The sequence below is a fragment of the Aulostomus chinensis genome, chromosome 1, assembly GCF_037954235.1.
Source record: "Aulostomus chinensis isolate RoL2024-O1b breed Wild chromosome 1, RoL_Achi_v1.0, whole genome shotgun sequence".
Lineage (NCBI taxonomy): Eukaryota > Metazoa > Chordata > Actinopteri > Syngnathiformes > Aulostomidae > Aulostomus > Aulostomus chinensis.
Genome location: NC_141320.1, coordinates 63,043,478 through 63,057,994, shown reverse-complemented (window position 1 = coordinate 63,057,994; position 14,517 = coordinate 63,043,478). Strand labels below are relative to the sequence as shown.

The window sequence follows — 14,517 nt, the reverse complement described above, 5'->3', positions numbered from 1 at the left end:
CCACTGGGAAACTGAAGCGTGTTCAATCCATGTGATTGTGGGAGGAAACCCAGAGGAGGAACATGCATCCCTATCTACACACATGCAGGAACACAGGAAGCCAAACACGAGGCTGGCTGGCTGGCTGGCTGGCTGGCTGGCTGGTTGGCTGGCTTGGGTCCAGACACAGCGGGACGCCCACATGTACTGTATATCACACTGAACAAAGTACAAACGTCTGATGTCTTTTTTGTTGTCATCTAGTTATTCTTGGACATTTACAGCACTAGTCCATGCACATCTGAAAGCGCGTCCCATGTGTTGCTGAACCTACGGTGAGCACCGTTATCAACCAAAAAAACACACACAGATGGTACTCGAGGGTCCGGGGTCTTCACCTTCGTTACTGATACCATAATCAGGCTGCTCAATTTAAAACAATACAAAACATTCTGTGTTCGTAGCATTAATGTCACTGAATAGACAGAAACTTTGGCTCGTTCTACTTTTTCAGAGTGGAAACTGTGGATGAGAGATGTCTTCTACCACTCTTAATGGGTGAGTGCCACACACGCACAGAGTTGAGGTAAATATCATTATTGAACATTGAGACTTTTCTGAAAAGAAACAGGTTTGGGCATGTAAGGATCCTGCCTGGCAGCTAGAAATCATGTCACATGATAGCACAATTATCTTGATAAATATACAAAGGAAACATGTAGCAAGCCTTATTCAGTTGTGTCTTTCCTGTCTGTCTCTGTTTGTCTGGTCTCCCTGTTGCTGTGAGGTTGTGCACAATCACCTTTTATTCAATGAAGCTAATTCAATGAGCTCATCGCTATGCACCGACGATTGATATCACGTAATAAACTAAACTCAGGTTTCCAGAGCTGAACGCCAGCAGGGTGAACCGGTGAAGGCGAGGCGAGTAGTTGCCCAACTAGCTGCAGCATGCATGCAAAGTGTGGGTGTACCCACGCTGCGTGACGTCACCGCATCTTTGCCCGTCCGCAGCCCGGGTCCATTCATGTCTGCTACATCGCGGTGCCGCGCGCCTCGCCCACTCCACTCCCCACCGGCTTCAGAACACCTCCAGCTACCGTGCTTTCCCCCCTGCCGAGACCATCTAGTCCCGACCATCCGGACCGAAGTCCTCACCGGGAGGGGAACAGGTGAGAACTTCGGTGGGGGTTTTTTTCGTTAGTTTTTTTGAGGCGCTTCCACGCGGATGTGACAGTTGCCTGCCAGCCGCGCGGTGCGAATTCAAAACAAAACTCCAATAACAGAAAGAAAAGAGAAAAAAAAAAGTTTTCTTGCTGCTTGAAAAATACTCCGGCTCCCAGAACCTGACGTCGGTGACTGGAGGAGCGCATTTTCGACAGAAGCCGCGTTTAACAGCTGTTTGACAGAGAAACTAGACGCAGTTAGGCGCCGAGGCTGTCTATTTTAATCCCGTCTGGCTTCGTGTCACTCCAAAGATCACCACCAATCAGTAATTGTGATGTAATTTAACAGATCTATCCAGGACGGATCAACGTTTCTACAGTAAGTCTCCGACTAGGAGTCAGCAGACGGGACACCTTGACACACGTGTCAGAGGCGCTTTCTTCTTCTTCTTCTTCTTCTTCAACAACCAACACATTCACAACTGACAGTGGCGTTTTCACCCAGTCACTGACATTTGGAGCTAAAACAGGAGGTGAGTAACCATCCCATCATTACACACCCAGCGAAAGTCAGAGTGGAAGTATAAGTCAAATGGAACAGATATACAATTTCACGGAGGCCAGTGGTAGAACACACGCGCGCGCGCGCGCGCGCACACACACACACACACACACACTAAAGAAGAATTCAACATTTTTTCCTGGTATTATGACAGCTGCAGCGGATTTAATCTGGGAAAGTGAGGAGCAAGTGTAGGTTTTAGAAACTCTGAAGTTGAAGCGTTCTCTGGTAATGCAGATTTATCTTTTTAATAAGAGGAAGTATGTCCTTTCTGTGTGTATTCAGCATTTTCACTCCAAACAGCCTCTTCTCATGCTTTGTGTGTATTGAACGAGCAGTTGTGGCTCTTTGTCTGATAATACCTCATGAATAGCTGCAGTCCAAACACATGATGAGTCCAACTGTGACACCAGAGGTTTGTTTTATTGCTGTGTGATATGTTTTGCATTTATAAAACATTTTAATCTGTAATCAGAGTTAAATTCTGTCTGACTACTTGCACTTTTTTTAATAACGCGTCACTGATAAAACTGTGGAACAGTCAAGCTGATCCTATGATTCTGCTTCTGTCCCCTCTGACAGGATGGCAGCAGACAACTACTTAATGGCGTGTTGATACTTTTTTGGAAACAGGAAGATGTATTTTTCAATTGAATCCAACTCAGCTGCGATGGACCCAGACGACCCGTGCCACAGCAAGCACCACATTGACTCCAGGAAGAGCCCGCTGATCAGCGCCATCATGTTCGCCGCAGGCATCTTCGGTAACGTGGCCGCCCTGGTGATCCTGGAGATCCGGCGACGTCGAGACGCAAGGGCTGGGGGCAATAGGGGGCTGTCACTGTTTCATGTCCTCATCACGGCGCTGGTGGTCACGGACCTGGCCGGGACTTGTCTGATCAGCCCACTCGTGCAGTTGTCGTATTCACGCAACACTACCTTGGTGGGGATGTCACCTGAGACTCACGCCGTGTGTGCGTACTTTGGTGTCAGTATGACCTTCTTCAGCTTGGCCACCATGTCGCTCCTCTTCACTACAGCACTAGAGAGATGCTTCGCCATCGGCTACCCCTACCTGTACAGCCGGCACGTCACTAAAAAATGTGCTTACATCACGATCCCGGTGGTGTTTGTGTTATGTACTTTATTCTGTCTCCTCCCTTTTGCGGGATTCGGTGAATATGTTCAATACTGCCCCGGCACATGGTGCTTCATTGACATGAACCCTGTGGACAGGGAGGACCGGGTCTACGCCAACCTGTACGCCACCGTCATGTTAGTGCTGGTGCTGTCCATAGTGGCGTGCAATGGCTTTGTGGTGTTCCAGCTGTTCAGGATGTACCAGCGTCGCAGGAGGAACGGGGGCTCAGTGATGGGGACCACCAGATTCAACAATGATCGCAGGGCGTTGTCCATGGCCGAGGAGGTGGAGCATCTCATCCTGCTGGTCTTCATGACCATCATCTTCATCATCTGTACACTGCCTCTGGTGGTAAGGACACACTCTCATCCTTTGGGCAAATATAGGAGGCTGACCACGAGCAGTTGACCCGGCAGGACTAGAGAGAGTTTGTCCAGGGGTACAGGTCATCTACATCACACTGATGGTTAATTATGATGTTTATGCGTCATGCTAGCGTTTTCCCACCTTGTTAGCATCTCTATAGCAAGAATCTGTTAAGAGAACGAAGACTTAATTGCTGTCAGTGAGCAACAGGTAGAGACAACAGTTGCCTTATAACTATAACACAGTCTTGTAATTTGGCTCTACAAATTAATAATCCAATTATCAGCGACTGGTTTAGCCACCAGTTCTGACAATGTATAATCTAACATTTAAAAAAAAGCTTTAATCGCTTCAGATAACCCTCCTAGAAGGTTAAATGCTCACTAAGGTGAAATGTTTTAGAAAGTTTTAAGAGGATGTGCTTCCTTTAGAATTAAAAAGAAAACATTCTGGGGACAAATTAAACACTCCAAGCATTTTTTTTTTCTACAATAAAAAAATTAATTCTGGCTTGTTCGCTCAAATTCAAAATTGTTGCATAGCAAATTGTCTGTCAGCCGAAGTCTCTTTAAATTCTTCTTGCTTCGTAGCGTTGGATTACATCTGCTTGGGGTCTGAATCAAATACAACCCTCGTAATAACTTGTCTTATATGAATTGTGGAGAATCCGATCTCTTTGAGCTGCTAAATACATGCTGATCATTTGGCTGCGATAAATTAAAACGACTCATTGCTGTGAGGCTTCGAAGCAAATACCAGCCGCCGCAAAAACATAACCGACTAATAGGAAATATGCCTGCATGTGGCCCAGATCAGATATAATACATGCCATGTAAACTGATACACACGTCAGTGTGGAGCTGGGTCTCTGCACACCTCTAGCTGTCAGCTGAACGTAGCTTTTCATAAATAATACAATAGAGGAGTAATTGTTGTGATGTAGACAGGAAGCACAGCAGATCTGACTCAGCTGGTGCTTTTGAGGCTACGAGTATAAATAGGACATATAAACGCAGATATGATGATGGTGTAGTGGTACAGTAGATGTTCAATGCACACAGCTTAATTAAGTACTTAACTACAGCTAATGTTCATTCAAATAGATGAGGAGCCATTTTAGTGGGATTACCAATCCAGTCAGTCCACAGCTTTCATCATGTGTCCTCTTCCCCTGAATTCCTTCCACACAGACACAGATCATTTTATATCGAGGTGTTATGAGCAGTGGGCTGTATTTTTATCTATTACTTTGATTCTTCACATTGACACATTTAGTGAAGAGTACACTGTGTGTGCACTGTGCCTACTAAGGTACAGTAACTATCAGAGCGTACTAATCTGCTGCGTACACACCAGGCCTGACCTGCAGTTCGCTAAGAGTGGATTAGTTATGGGACAATCCCAGATCAATCATGAGATCAGGATGCAGTTTGTGCAGAGACTGTAATGAGAACAGTAAGTTTATCTCACTTTTTCACTGCTTCGGCAAATATCTGCGGTATTCAACTTCAGCTACGTGGCGAACGTTTGACTGAGGCAGGTGTGTTCTTTATCACTTTCCCACTACCAAACAGAGGTAAAGCTGGATTGTGGGAATTTTGAACCTGATACCTGCTCATAATCAGATAGAAGGCTTGTAATGGATTTCAGGATGATTAAAGTGGCTCCACAAATTAGCACCCAAAGCCTCGAGCGTCACTCTGACGCCAAAACCCCTCGATGTCTCTGACAGCATTAGATTTATGAGTACATCAGGGCCTACTGCATTCAGTATGTATTTCAAACCAAACTGCACACCTTTGTCTCGTGGCTGATAGCTGCCTTATAGACACCATCACACATATTCTTGCGCCGTCAGGTGTTCATCAGAGTGAAGGGCAGCGGGATCAATTTTCAGAGGCGGCTTTCTTCACAGCCTCGTCAGGGGGCGGAGCAAAGTAGATGACTCAGGTATGGTGAGGTCAAACAAGGACAGACATAAAGGACGCAGGACGGAGGGAGCGATTGAGAGGAAGGGAAACAAATCAGGAGATGGCAGATGCTCTCTGGTAAAGTCCAGATGACGACCTCATGTCTGCTGGGTTCTCTCTATCAGATATCAGCCACAGTCACCAGACCTTTCACCACGGCTTCAACAAGGAACCCATCGGACGCTGGGAATCATTTACCTTATCACGCACTGCTACGGCTCTCACATCCTCTCTCACATGGTCATAGAACGTCCATGTCAGCCGCCCAGTGTCCATATGGTGCCCTGCAGGAAGATGGAGAAAAGCTTTCATTATATACCCTCCCATTAGTGATTAGACAGCAAAGCATATTTTAGAGGAACCCTCAAGTACATCAGCCCTAGACGAAGACACAAACGTCTTATACATTTTCAGCTTTTTCTCTAATGAGTTCCATCCAGGCAGAACATTGTTATCATGCCTCAGGGAACTATTTAATGACAGTTTTATAAACGGAATGCATTCAAATCAGGGAGCATTCATTCTCCTTCGAGGAAAGTGTCTACACATTTCAAAAAGGCTGACTGCTGTCGTGGATGACCACAGAACGGCCTAGACGTTAACCTTTTAAGGAGAAATGCATCTTACGTGACGGCATAGTGATGAATGACATGTTACTGGAGTTTAGCCAGGCTTCTCTTCAGCATTCTACCTCCAGGTAACCTAGCGTTGGCTCTAAGACTCTATTATAGAGCAGGTAAACGCCCAAGTAAACTGCATAGACGTAGGACAGAAGGAGGACATGTATGTTTTTGTTGACCTTTTGAAGTTGCGACTGGCTCCACTTTAAAAATGGCAACAGAATACTACTAATGCATCAGATATTAAGTGCTTGATATTAACACTCATGGGTTTGGCAATGTGATACCAAAGTCTGAGGTTAAGATATCACATGTGCACATGCAGCCACACACACAGGAAGATCCTGTAACATATTTTCAGATGATATGAGACTGGATGTGTGTGATGTGCCTCTGCTGATCTCTGATTGCATTAAAAAGTTGAAAAGGCCAGATTGTAACTTTCTTGCACAGATCTTGATGGAGTGGTAAACAATTTTTTTTATTTCTTTATCTATTTTGTTGCTTAAAGGAACATTTGTAAAGACAAAAAGCGTCATTCTTGTTAGTTGCATTGCTTTTGAAAGTGAAACCCAAACAGAGGACAGTGTGTTCTTGGAGCATCAACCCCTTCCAGACACTTCACATTAAGACTTTTATTACGCTTCCTGTTGGTGCTGAGAGAGGAGAAGAAAATGGGCTCACACAGTGTGAGTTCAATTTCAGGGCTCAGCCTGGCAAAACAAAAACTAATAGTGCTAAAGATCCTTTGCCTACTCAAACACATGCTAAGCCCCCCGTGACTCTTAACAGGAATAAGTGGAAGAAAATGGATGGATGGATGGATTAGATCTAGGGAGATCTACAGTGACTCACTGTTCCCTCTTGAGGTGCAAAGTGGTACTGCGAGACAGAACAAGAGAGGCTGGTTTGCTTCCGAAGTTACAAAGAGCTCCTTTCGAAGACAAAAAGTTAATTCCAAAGTTGTTTGATTAGAAAGACATTTTACTGAATTTGTCATTTTGAAGTGTTTGCAGCTTTTGGTGTTACAATGATGTAAACTTTCCTGAGGGAGCAGGAAATTATAATTTCCTGCTCCCTTTGAAAAAAATGTGGAAAATCAAGTTTTAAATGTGTTTTAATCAAACTAGCAGCTGCTGATGTGTCCTCCGGCTAAATTACAGTCGGCTGAGTGGTGCAGCAGTCCGTCAAAGACAATAAGCAGTTAAAGTTCAGCCTCTGTGTTGTGATTGAGCAACAGGAAATTAGCCCATTGGTTTGGCCATGACAATGTTGGCGCATCACAGCAAATTGGGCATGCTTATGGCAGTCAAACTTGAGTCATTTTAGAGGAAAACTTCAGAGGAAAGTACAAAGAAGATGGTGTTAAATTTGTGGAAAAGTTTGAGGCACAGAGACAAAGACGGAAAAAGAAAGGGAATGAGAATTATTTTAAGATGACAAATTCCCTCATTTATGGGGGGTGGGGGTATTGTTCTTCAGATGCCCCCCAGAGAGCTCCACAGTAGGAGTTGTTAAACCTGTGAATTGGTCACAGCTTCCATGGATTGTATTAACACTCTGCTTCTCAGCAGACTGGGGAGTTGGTTCATTTTCATTCCAGCCATTGCCTTTGCTGTCTCACAGACATGTTTTCACCACAGAGCAGGAACTAATCGGAGGTATCTGCTGGCCCCATTGGTGCTAATAAAAATAGCAATATTCATGTAGTTTCTCTGTTGCAAAAGGTCAAAGACTTCGTGGCCAGAGATGATGAGAGAGATGCTGTCTAACCAGAGTAGACTTTGGCATTGGTTGATTTCTAACTGCTCTCTATTTTATTGGACTAGAAAAAAGGGGGGCGACTTTAACAAGGCTACCAAGAATTAAGGTATATTATTATGTTTTTCTGCCCAAGTATTCAGCAACCTTACCAGATCAAAAAAGGGTTGAGAGTTGTAGGAGTGTTACAGGACGGTAATAAGATAATAGACATTTTGTGTGCAAACACAGCTGGATATCAGCATGGGAATCTTTACCTCGACATCTGTCTCTCGTAAAGCCACAAAATACAAACACACAAAGTCAACGGTTAAATGGGCTGCTAGTGGTTGCCTCTCTAGTCAGCAGACAAAATTCAAATATCCTCTTGGAATTACAACGTTACTCTTTTCTCTGCGGACATCCTGTGTGTGTGTGTGTGTGTGTGTGTGTGTGTGCGCTGGAATAAGCGAGCGCTTCATGTAAGAAGATAAAACAACATTGATGAAATGCGAAAATGTATGTGATTCAGCTCATTTTTTTCCATTTAAATGTATAAATGTAACTCCCACATCAAACTTGTTAACATTCATGAGCCGCGTGTATCCTCGCTGTTCCAAGAATTGTGCTCTCGGGATCTTGTGATGTAAGCCACGCCCAGTCCATGTCTGTGCCTGACGCAAAAGAAAGCTGAGAACCTTTTAGTTTGTGGTTTTTGGTTTATTCAAGCTATCCTGCTGCTTGTTGGAGTTTATTTTTTAGAGGGACATTAGCTGTGTTTAGTCCAGAACTCTAATTCCCTTTTTTGATTTTGACAAACTGGTAGCATGCACTAGTGCAAACTAGCAGAGACATGCAGCCCATCTACAACAAGTACGAACATGTTCATTTTATTATTTAGATAACTTATTTGGATGCAGATCATGTCGTAATACCAGGTTTCAGCTTCTATTGTTCTCCACCTGCCCTCACAAACGACCATTCTTCATCTGCTAGGGAGAGTCTAGTTTGGGTTTTAGAACCAGGATGTGTCTGTCATGGTGCTGGTCTTGGAATTAGACCAGTTGCTTGGCAGCTAATATAACACACAATCTGTTTTCCTCCCTTCTTTCCTCTCATTATCCATCTGTCAGATCCGGGTGTACATCAACTCCATAGGGGATCGCAAGGAGTCTCACCGTCTGGACCTGATAGCCCTACGCTTCATCTCCGTCAACTCCATTATTGACCCCTGGGTCTTCATCCTCCTCTCCCCCAGCGTGCTGCACTTTTGCTGGGCCTCTGTCTGCCGAGCCCCCTTGAGGATCTCCAGAGGTTCTGTGTTAAAATCATCGCTGGCTAAAGAGACTTCTCCCGCTGATCTAGAACTGTCGCACCCAACGATAGAATACACCGAGCATTTTAAGTCGGAAAATCTATGACCATAGTTTATTTTTATTTACCAGTTCTATTTATTGGACTTCTTGAAGGACACAGGGTTTAAAAGTGTGTCCTCCTTGGCAATCCCATGACCTGCTGAGGTTTTCTGGTCCACAACATATCTCACATGTTGCTCGTGGTTCTTATCTTATTTTTGGGTTCCAGTCTATCAGCTCTTAGCCAGCTCTTGAACTGGGTGTTGACACATACTGAGCCTACATGACAAGAGATGGGTGGTTCCATCCAACACTTGGCAGTCATTTCAGCTACATTTATGCATGGTAAATGCACACTGAAGAGTATTCCGTAGAGCTTTAGAAAAAGCCCACCAAGCTTACATTTGTGTCAGTGAGTCACTTAAATGTAAACTGCTGCTTCATTTAGGTTCTGTGCTGGGTTGGGAGAGAACACCCAAAGGTCTTTAGCCTACATTGTGATAGGACAAAGCTATTTTGTTGGAGAAACATGAGCGAGACAATGTTATTTTAAGGTATTGACCTATGGGGAAATAGGACTGACCCTTCATTTGAGGACAAAGGAGGTAACTGACGACATAAGGCCTGTCTGCTCTCAACACAGTTGGCAAAAAGCCCTGTGAGACAGCATATTCAGGCATCATTCCAAGAATATTTTCACAACTAATTAATTTGCATATGCTTTTCTTGATTTAGTTGTCAATCAAATGAAGTGAAAAAGGCCCCTGACAGTTTCTCGGTTCAAATGGCTGCTTTATCCAACCTGCAGTCCAAAAGCAAAAAAACATATTGACTATCAGACATGGTGAAAATAAGCAGCAAATCCTCCCATTTGAGGAGTTGGAGCCAGCAAATATGTAGCATTTATGCATGAATGGTAATCAAACTCGTCTTTGAATCGACTGGTTAGCTGACAAACACGGCGGATCTACATGATCGTGTCATTCAGTGACAGATAGCGAGCCAACTGAATGAAACGTGGATGATGGAAGATGTGTGTTGCTGCAAGAAAGTAAAATGATACATTTTCAAGGGAAGGAGGAACTGGCTGAGGATGTGCTGGAGGCGGGATATTAAAACTGGTTTCGGGAGACCGGAGAAGCGGTGTATATAAAAGCAGCCCGTTTACCGAAGCTGTCCCCAAATATTCAGACATTTGGGGGGTATGTGTGATGTGTAAATGTTGAGGTGATCTGGGGTCATTATCTTAAGAACATTATCTTGATCACCTGTGAGCTTCATGACCTCTTGACCTTAACCTGTGGCCTGCTCGGCGTCCTTTTTACCTCTTACTTCTACCAAATCCTCGTTGCGAGGGTCAAAGAGCCTGGAGAGACTTCAGTCAGGGTGTGGACGGTTGAAAAATGTTGTACTCAAGACTTCAGTGTACCTGTGTATAATATATAATATATAATATTTTATGAAAAGTTCTCATGAGACTGCAGTTATGTTTTGACTTGAAAACTTTTGCTTCTTCTAATATGAGCTAATGGCAGATACTATTCTTTAAAATCCTGGCTGTGCAGTAATTGTATTGCTTGTGGTGCACTGAATCAGTGATAGCTCAACATTTGTGATGATGGTGGTACTTGATAAAGAGCCTGCTGGTTTAGTGCGATTCTAACACCGTGAGACTGCCGGTACAATGCTGTTAAAGGTCTCCTGCGCTGACAAAAACAATAGTTTGACCTTATAAACATATCAGTGCTGGGGTTTTCATGTAGTACAAGATAAATTAAAGAGCAAAATTTGCATAAGCTGTTTACAATTTACTGCAACAAGTTAATGGCATCCAGTTAACAAAAAAATTGAGTGAATGTTCAACAGTTATTCCTGAGGGAAAAACTTTAATTTAAATGTAAACTATTGTCTTTGATAGGTGACCGTTATAAAGGCCAGATAATGGTGGTCCAGAATGAGGAATTCATGGACTCCACTGAGGCAACCGTCCTCTGTCAGAGGGTTCAGGGCCCCTGTCAGTCACTAAGCCCTGATAACACACAACTCATCACATTATCACTGTAGCAAACGGTGGCTAACAATGCCAGGAAACTAGCTGAGAGTGTGTTCGGTGACTTGTAGGTGAGCTTGCGCACGAACTAAGGAGGAAGGTTCATTCTAAGTGATTCCAGAACAGGTGCGCACATCTTTGTATTCCCTGTGAATTATTCATCTTAAATTGCAAACTGTCCTATTCCAAATAAATTCAACTTAAAAGGGATTTATATGTTGTCTTTGGGAAATATGAATCAAATCTGTCATTTAGATGAACAGTGACTAGATTTAGGGCTTAAATTAAAGCCAGGAGCACTCTGGTTGAACATAATAAGGAGCTCCTTCAGTCAGTGGTCTACAACGTAGACTAGCCTGCCAGTTGTCTGTTACGGTTTAACAAGTACCAGACTGTGGTTTCAAGTTATATGACACCTCATTTCGCAATGTCTTGCTTTACAATTCTCTTCACTTTCTCTTGGCAGCCCCTTTGCTCTATCATGATGCCTTTTGGAAAAGAGAAGCTCTTAATTTTAATTAACTTTGCAATTTATGTGCCATTTGAAGTACAGTAGTCCTAGTAGGGAACATCTTGAAATGTTGGTATTATTCACTGAGTGTAATTCCAGAGGTCCGTCCGTCCGGGAAAAATAAAACGTCTGATTCCTCTTGTTGACTGCTCATAGTCCACTTGGAGTACGTCAAGAGTCTGATTATGTCCTCGTGCTGAGGGTCCAAACAAGTTGCACCAAACAAACTTGGATCAGGCCAGTTAAACCAATACAACCTAAGTCTGAAAGCTGGTAACCTCAAGTCCATGTGTTTTGGTCATCAGCTGCTCACCAACACAAGTCTGGCTGATCTCAGATGAGTCTACTTGTGATTTGCTTTCCTACATGGTGGAAAGTTGTCATACCAGGTTCATTTACACAACACCCCGGGGAACTGTAACTACTACAGCATCTACTCATTCAAAAGTGATAAAATTGAAACAGAACTCAAGTGTCTGGTAAGAAAATAAGTGGCTACAGATGTTTGTCGAGTGTCATAAATCCCTGGAAACAAAGTATGAACAATGTTGGGGGGGGGGGTTATCAATCATCACTGTCATTTTAGAGGATGCAAAATTTGTGAGTGTCACATAACTTTGAGGTCGTAAACTTGCATTGAAAACGTGTGTTTGTGTGTGGGCGACTGCACTGAAGTTATTGTTTGGCTATTGTGAGAACTGCAGTTTATTGCTTCCATTGGTCTCTCTCGGTTCTGAGCTCAGCATCAAAATGTTACATGTTTACGACATACTGCTTCCTGTGGATGTTCTGTGTGGTCTCTGTGTGTGCGCACTTGGATATTGTACTTGTTTTTTTCGTCACTGTGTTTGTGTGAAAATGTGTGTTTTTTCAGTAAACATGCAGGTTCAACAAACATGCTTGCGTATTAGGGGGCCTTCAACAAAGTGCTGCAGGGATGACAAAAGCCCGTGTGATTTTTACATTGGATTTTGGATCATTGCTGAAAATAAGGTCACAAAAGTTCATGAAACTTACACGTGTTGTTTTGCAGTTTCATCTTCACAAATGAACTCAATGTTTATGAAGCATAAATTCAATCATTTGAAGAACAAAACTAAGACGATGCTAGGAGTAAACACACAACGTCACAACACCTCACGTAGCTCTGCGCTCCTTCTGTACACACTCACACACACTCTGTAGTCTTGCTGAGCTACTAACTAATACCACTGCTTTAAAGATACCTGAAATCTTTTAAATTCATTAAATGAATGACATACTTTAAGTCAAAGAATGAACAAAACGATAAAATATCTGAAGCTTGTATGAATCACAGACCTTATTTCTTGCATTTTACCAAAAATCCATTTAAAAATTCCATTGAACTTTGAGATGAGGGACAGTGCGTCTGTGTGTGTGTGTGTGTCTGACAGCACTGAAAGGCAAGATGTCAAACCAGAATCTGTTGATGTAACGTTGATGTCTTGTCTCTGTAATTATAAAGTACTGTAGACTGAATGCACTGAGTGAGTGTGTGTGTGTGTGTGTGTGTGTGTGTGTGTGTGCGCGTGCCTCACACTTGTGGATGTGTGTATTTAATGACTTATGTAAATAAATATCTCATCCACCAAATATTCTGTTCAACCTGCTTTACAACCTTTTTCTTACACAAACACACATGCGTGCACATACAAGCCCACAAACAGTTTGTGGATGGGTTCCAGCTGTATTGAACAGCCATGTTTCTCAGTAAGAGGTGTGTGTGTGTGTGTGTGTGTGTTAGTTTCTTTAACTCGCCGACAGCCACTCTGTTTTTTGTTTATTTTCGGGTTCACTGTCAAGGCCTCCCATGATGGTCTACAAGCTTGAAGTCAAGCTAAGGCTAAAATAGATTTTCAGTTTTTTGTTTTTTTTGGAGTCGTCTGCAAGTATCAACAGTAGACTGCTTTCACACATCACCGATGTGTTTGTCAGAAGTGAAGTTTCACTTCTGTAGGCCAACACCTCGGCGATCTCAGCATGCAGGACGCATACAAAACAACAGTCTCAGTATGAGTGGTGCCTTTTATTCTTTTATTTTGTGAACTCTTATCTCAAAAGAATTACTCCCCTTCGTTCCCTGCCCCTTAGCTATCCCTGAACTATTCAAGGAATAGATAAAAGGACTCAGGGCCACAAGTACTGCCAAATATTCAAAATCGTACGATTATATCTCAAACCTCAGTTTCTTAGAATAGTATTTCAAAAATGTAGTACTCAGTCCATTGATTGTTTCCACCAGGTATTCATCCGTCTAATCTGCCACGTGATGTAGCTGAGCACTTGCCATGAATTGCTGGTAGTGAATCATTTGTTTTGTTCAATATAGGAGGAAACATATGTTCATCAGAGTGCTGTGCTTTACAAATACGGACTTCAGGTTGGAGATATCCTACTGTTAACCTTCTATTCAACTTTCCTTGCAGTTCAGTTTCACTTCAGCGAATGGTCTGGTTTGCTAGCAGCGAGGCTTTGTTGGTCTTGTGGTGCAAGTAGAACATTCTAAGCCGTCTTCTTTCAAGCATTAATTCTGTCTCTTTCTCCACAACTGGCCTTTCCGTCCCTCGTTTCCTGCCACCAGTGACCAGTGACCAGCGATGTGTGGTAATCAAATTGATCATGAGTTACGATCCAATGGAGACATTATACGCCAACAATAATTTATATTCACATTGCTCCTCACCCTCTCTGTCAATCCACTCGGCAAATTAATCTCCTCGGTCTCATTTCTGGAGGCGGCAGCATGTGGCTGCACACGCCCACCAGATGCTGGTGATCAGAACAACATGCTTAGTTTTATCATGCTGTTGTATTTTGTTTGCATGTTATCAACCATGTTTTCTATGTATCTGTGACTTGCCAAGATTCCATGAGGGCAGCTGGACCTCCATACGAAACGAAATATTTCATAAACTCTGGACTGGTAGTTGTTGTGAAATCTTGCTCACAGACAGGAGCACAAACCAACGGAAGGGCTGACAACATAACCTCCTCATCCTCAGAGTCAATGATTATGCACTGACAATAAAAGCCCAT

The 14,517-nt window shown here is 43.2% G+C and overlaps 2 protein-coding genes across 8 annotated transcripts in view; one reads left to right on the top strand and one right to left on the bottom strand.

The window, feature by feature from the left end:
• The window catches only part of nid2a (nidogen 2a (osteonidogen)), a 73,815-nt gene that overhangs the window by 38,223 nt on the left and 21,075 nt on the right, over positions 1–14,517 (bottom strand). For 4 of the 5 annotated variants that reach the window (XM_086199381.1, XM_086199390.1, XM_086199364.1 and 1 more), the window contains one exon: positions 5,383–5,468. In XM_086199381.1, coding sequence (XP_086055507.1) covers positions 5,383–5,468 — 86 coding nt within the window. Of the gene's footprint in view, positions 1–5,382; positions 5,469–14,517 lie in introns of those variants that run through there. The other variant, XM_086199409.1, reaches the window with a different exon arrangement.
• Positions 526–13,028, top strand: ptger2a (prostaglandin E receptor 2a (subtype EP2)). 3 transcript variants are annotated; one of them, XM_086199474.1, is made up of 4 exons: positions 526–565; positions 1,495–1,678; positions 2,290–3,199; positions 8,678–13,028. In XM_086199474.1, exons 3-4 carry the CDS (start codon positions 2,345–2,347, stop codon positions 8,963–8,965), a joined length of 1,143 nt encoding a protein of 380 aa, XP_086055600.1. In that variant the 5' UTR covers positions 526–565; positions 1,495–1,678; positions 2,290–2,344; the 3' UTR covers positions 8,966–13,028. The 3 variants fall into 3 exon arrangements, with proteins under 3 accessions (XP_086055600.1, XP_086055583.1, XP_086055591.1); XM_086199457.1 differs by lacking the exon at positions 526–565 and adding an exon at positions 996–1,151; XM_086199465.1 differs by lacking the exon at positions 526–565 and having other exon boundaries at positions 1,164–1,678.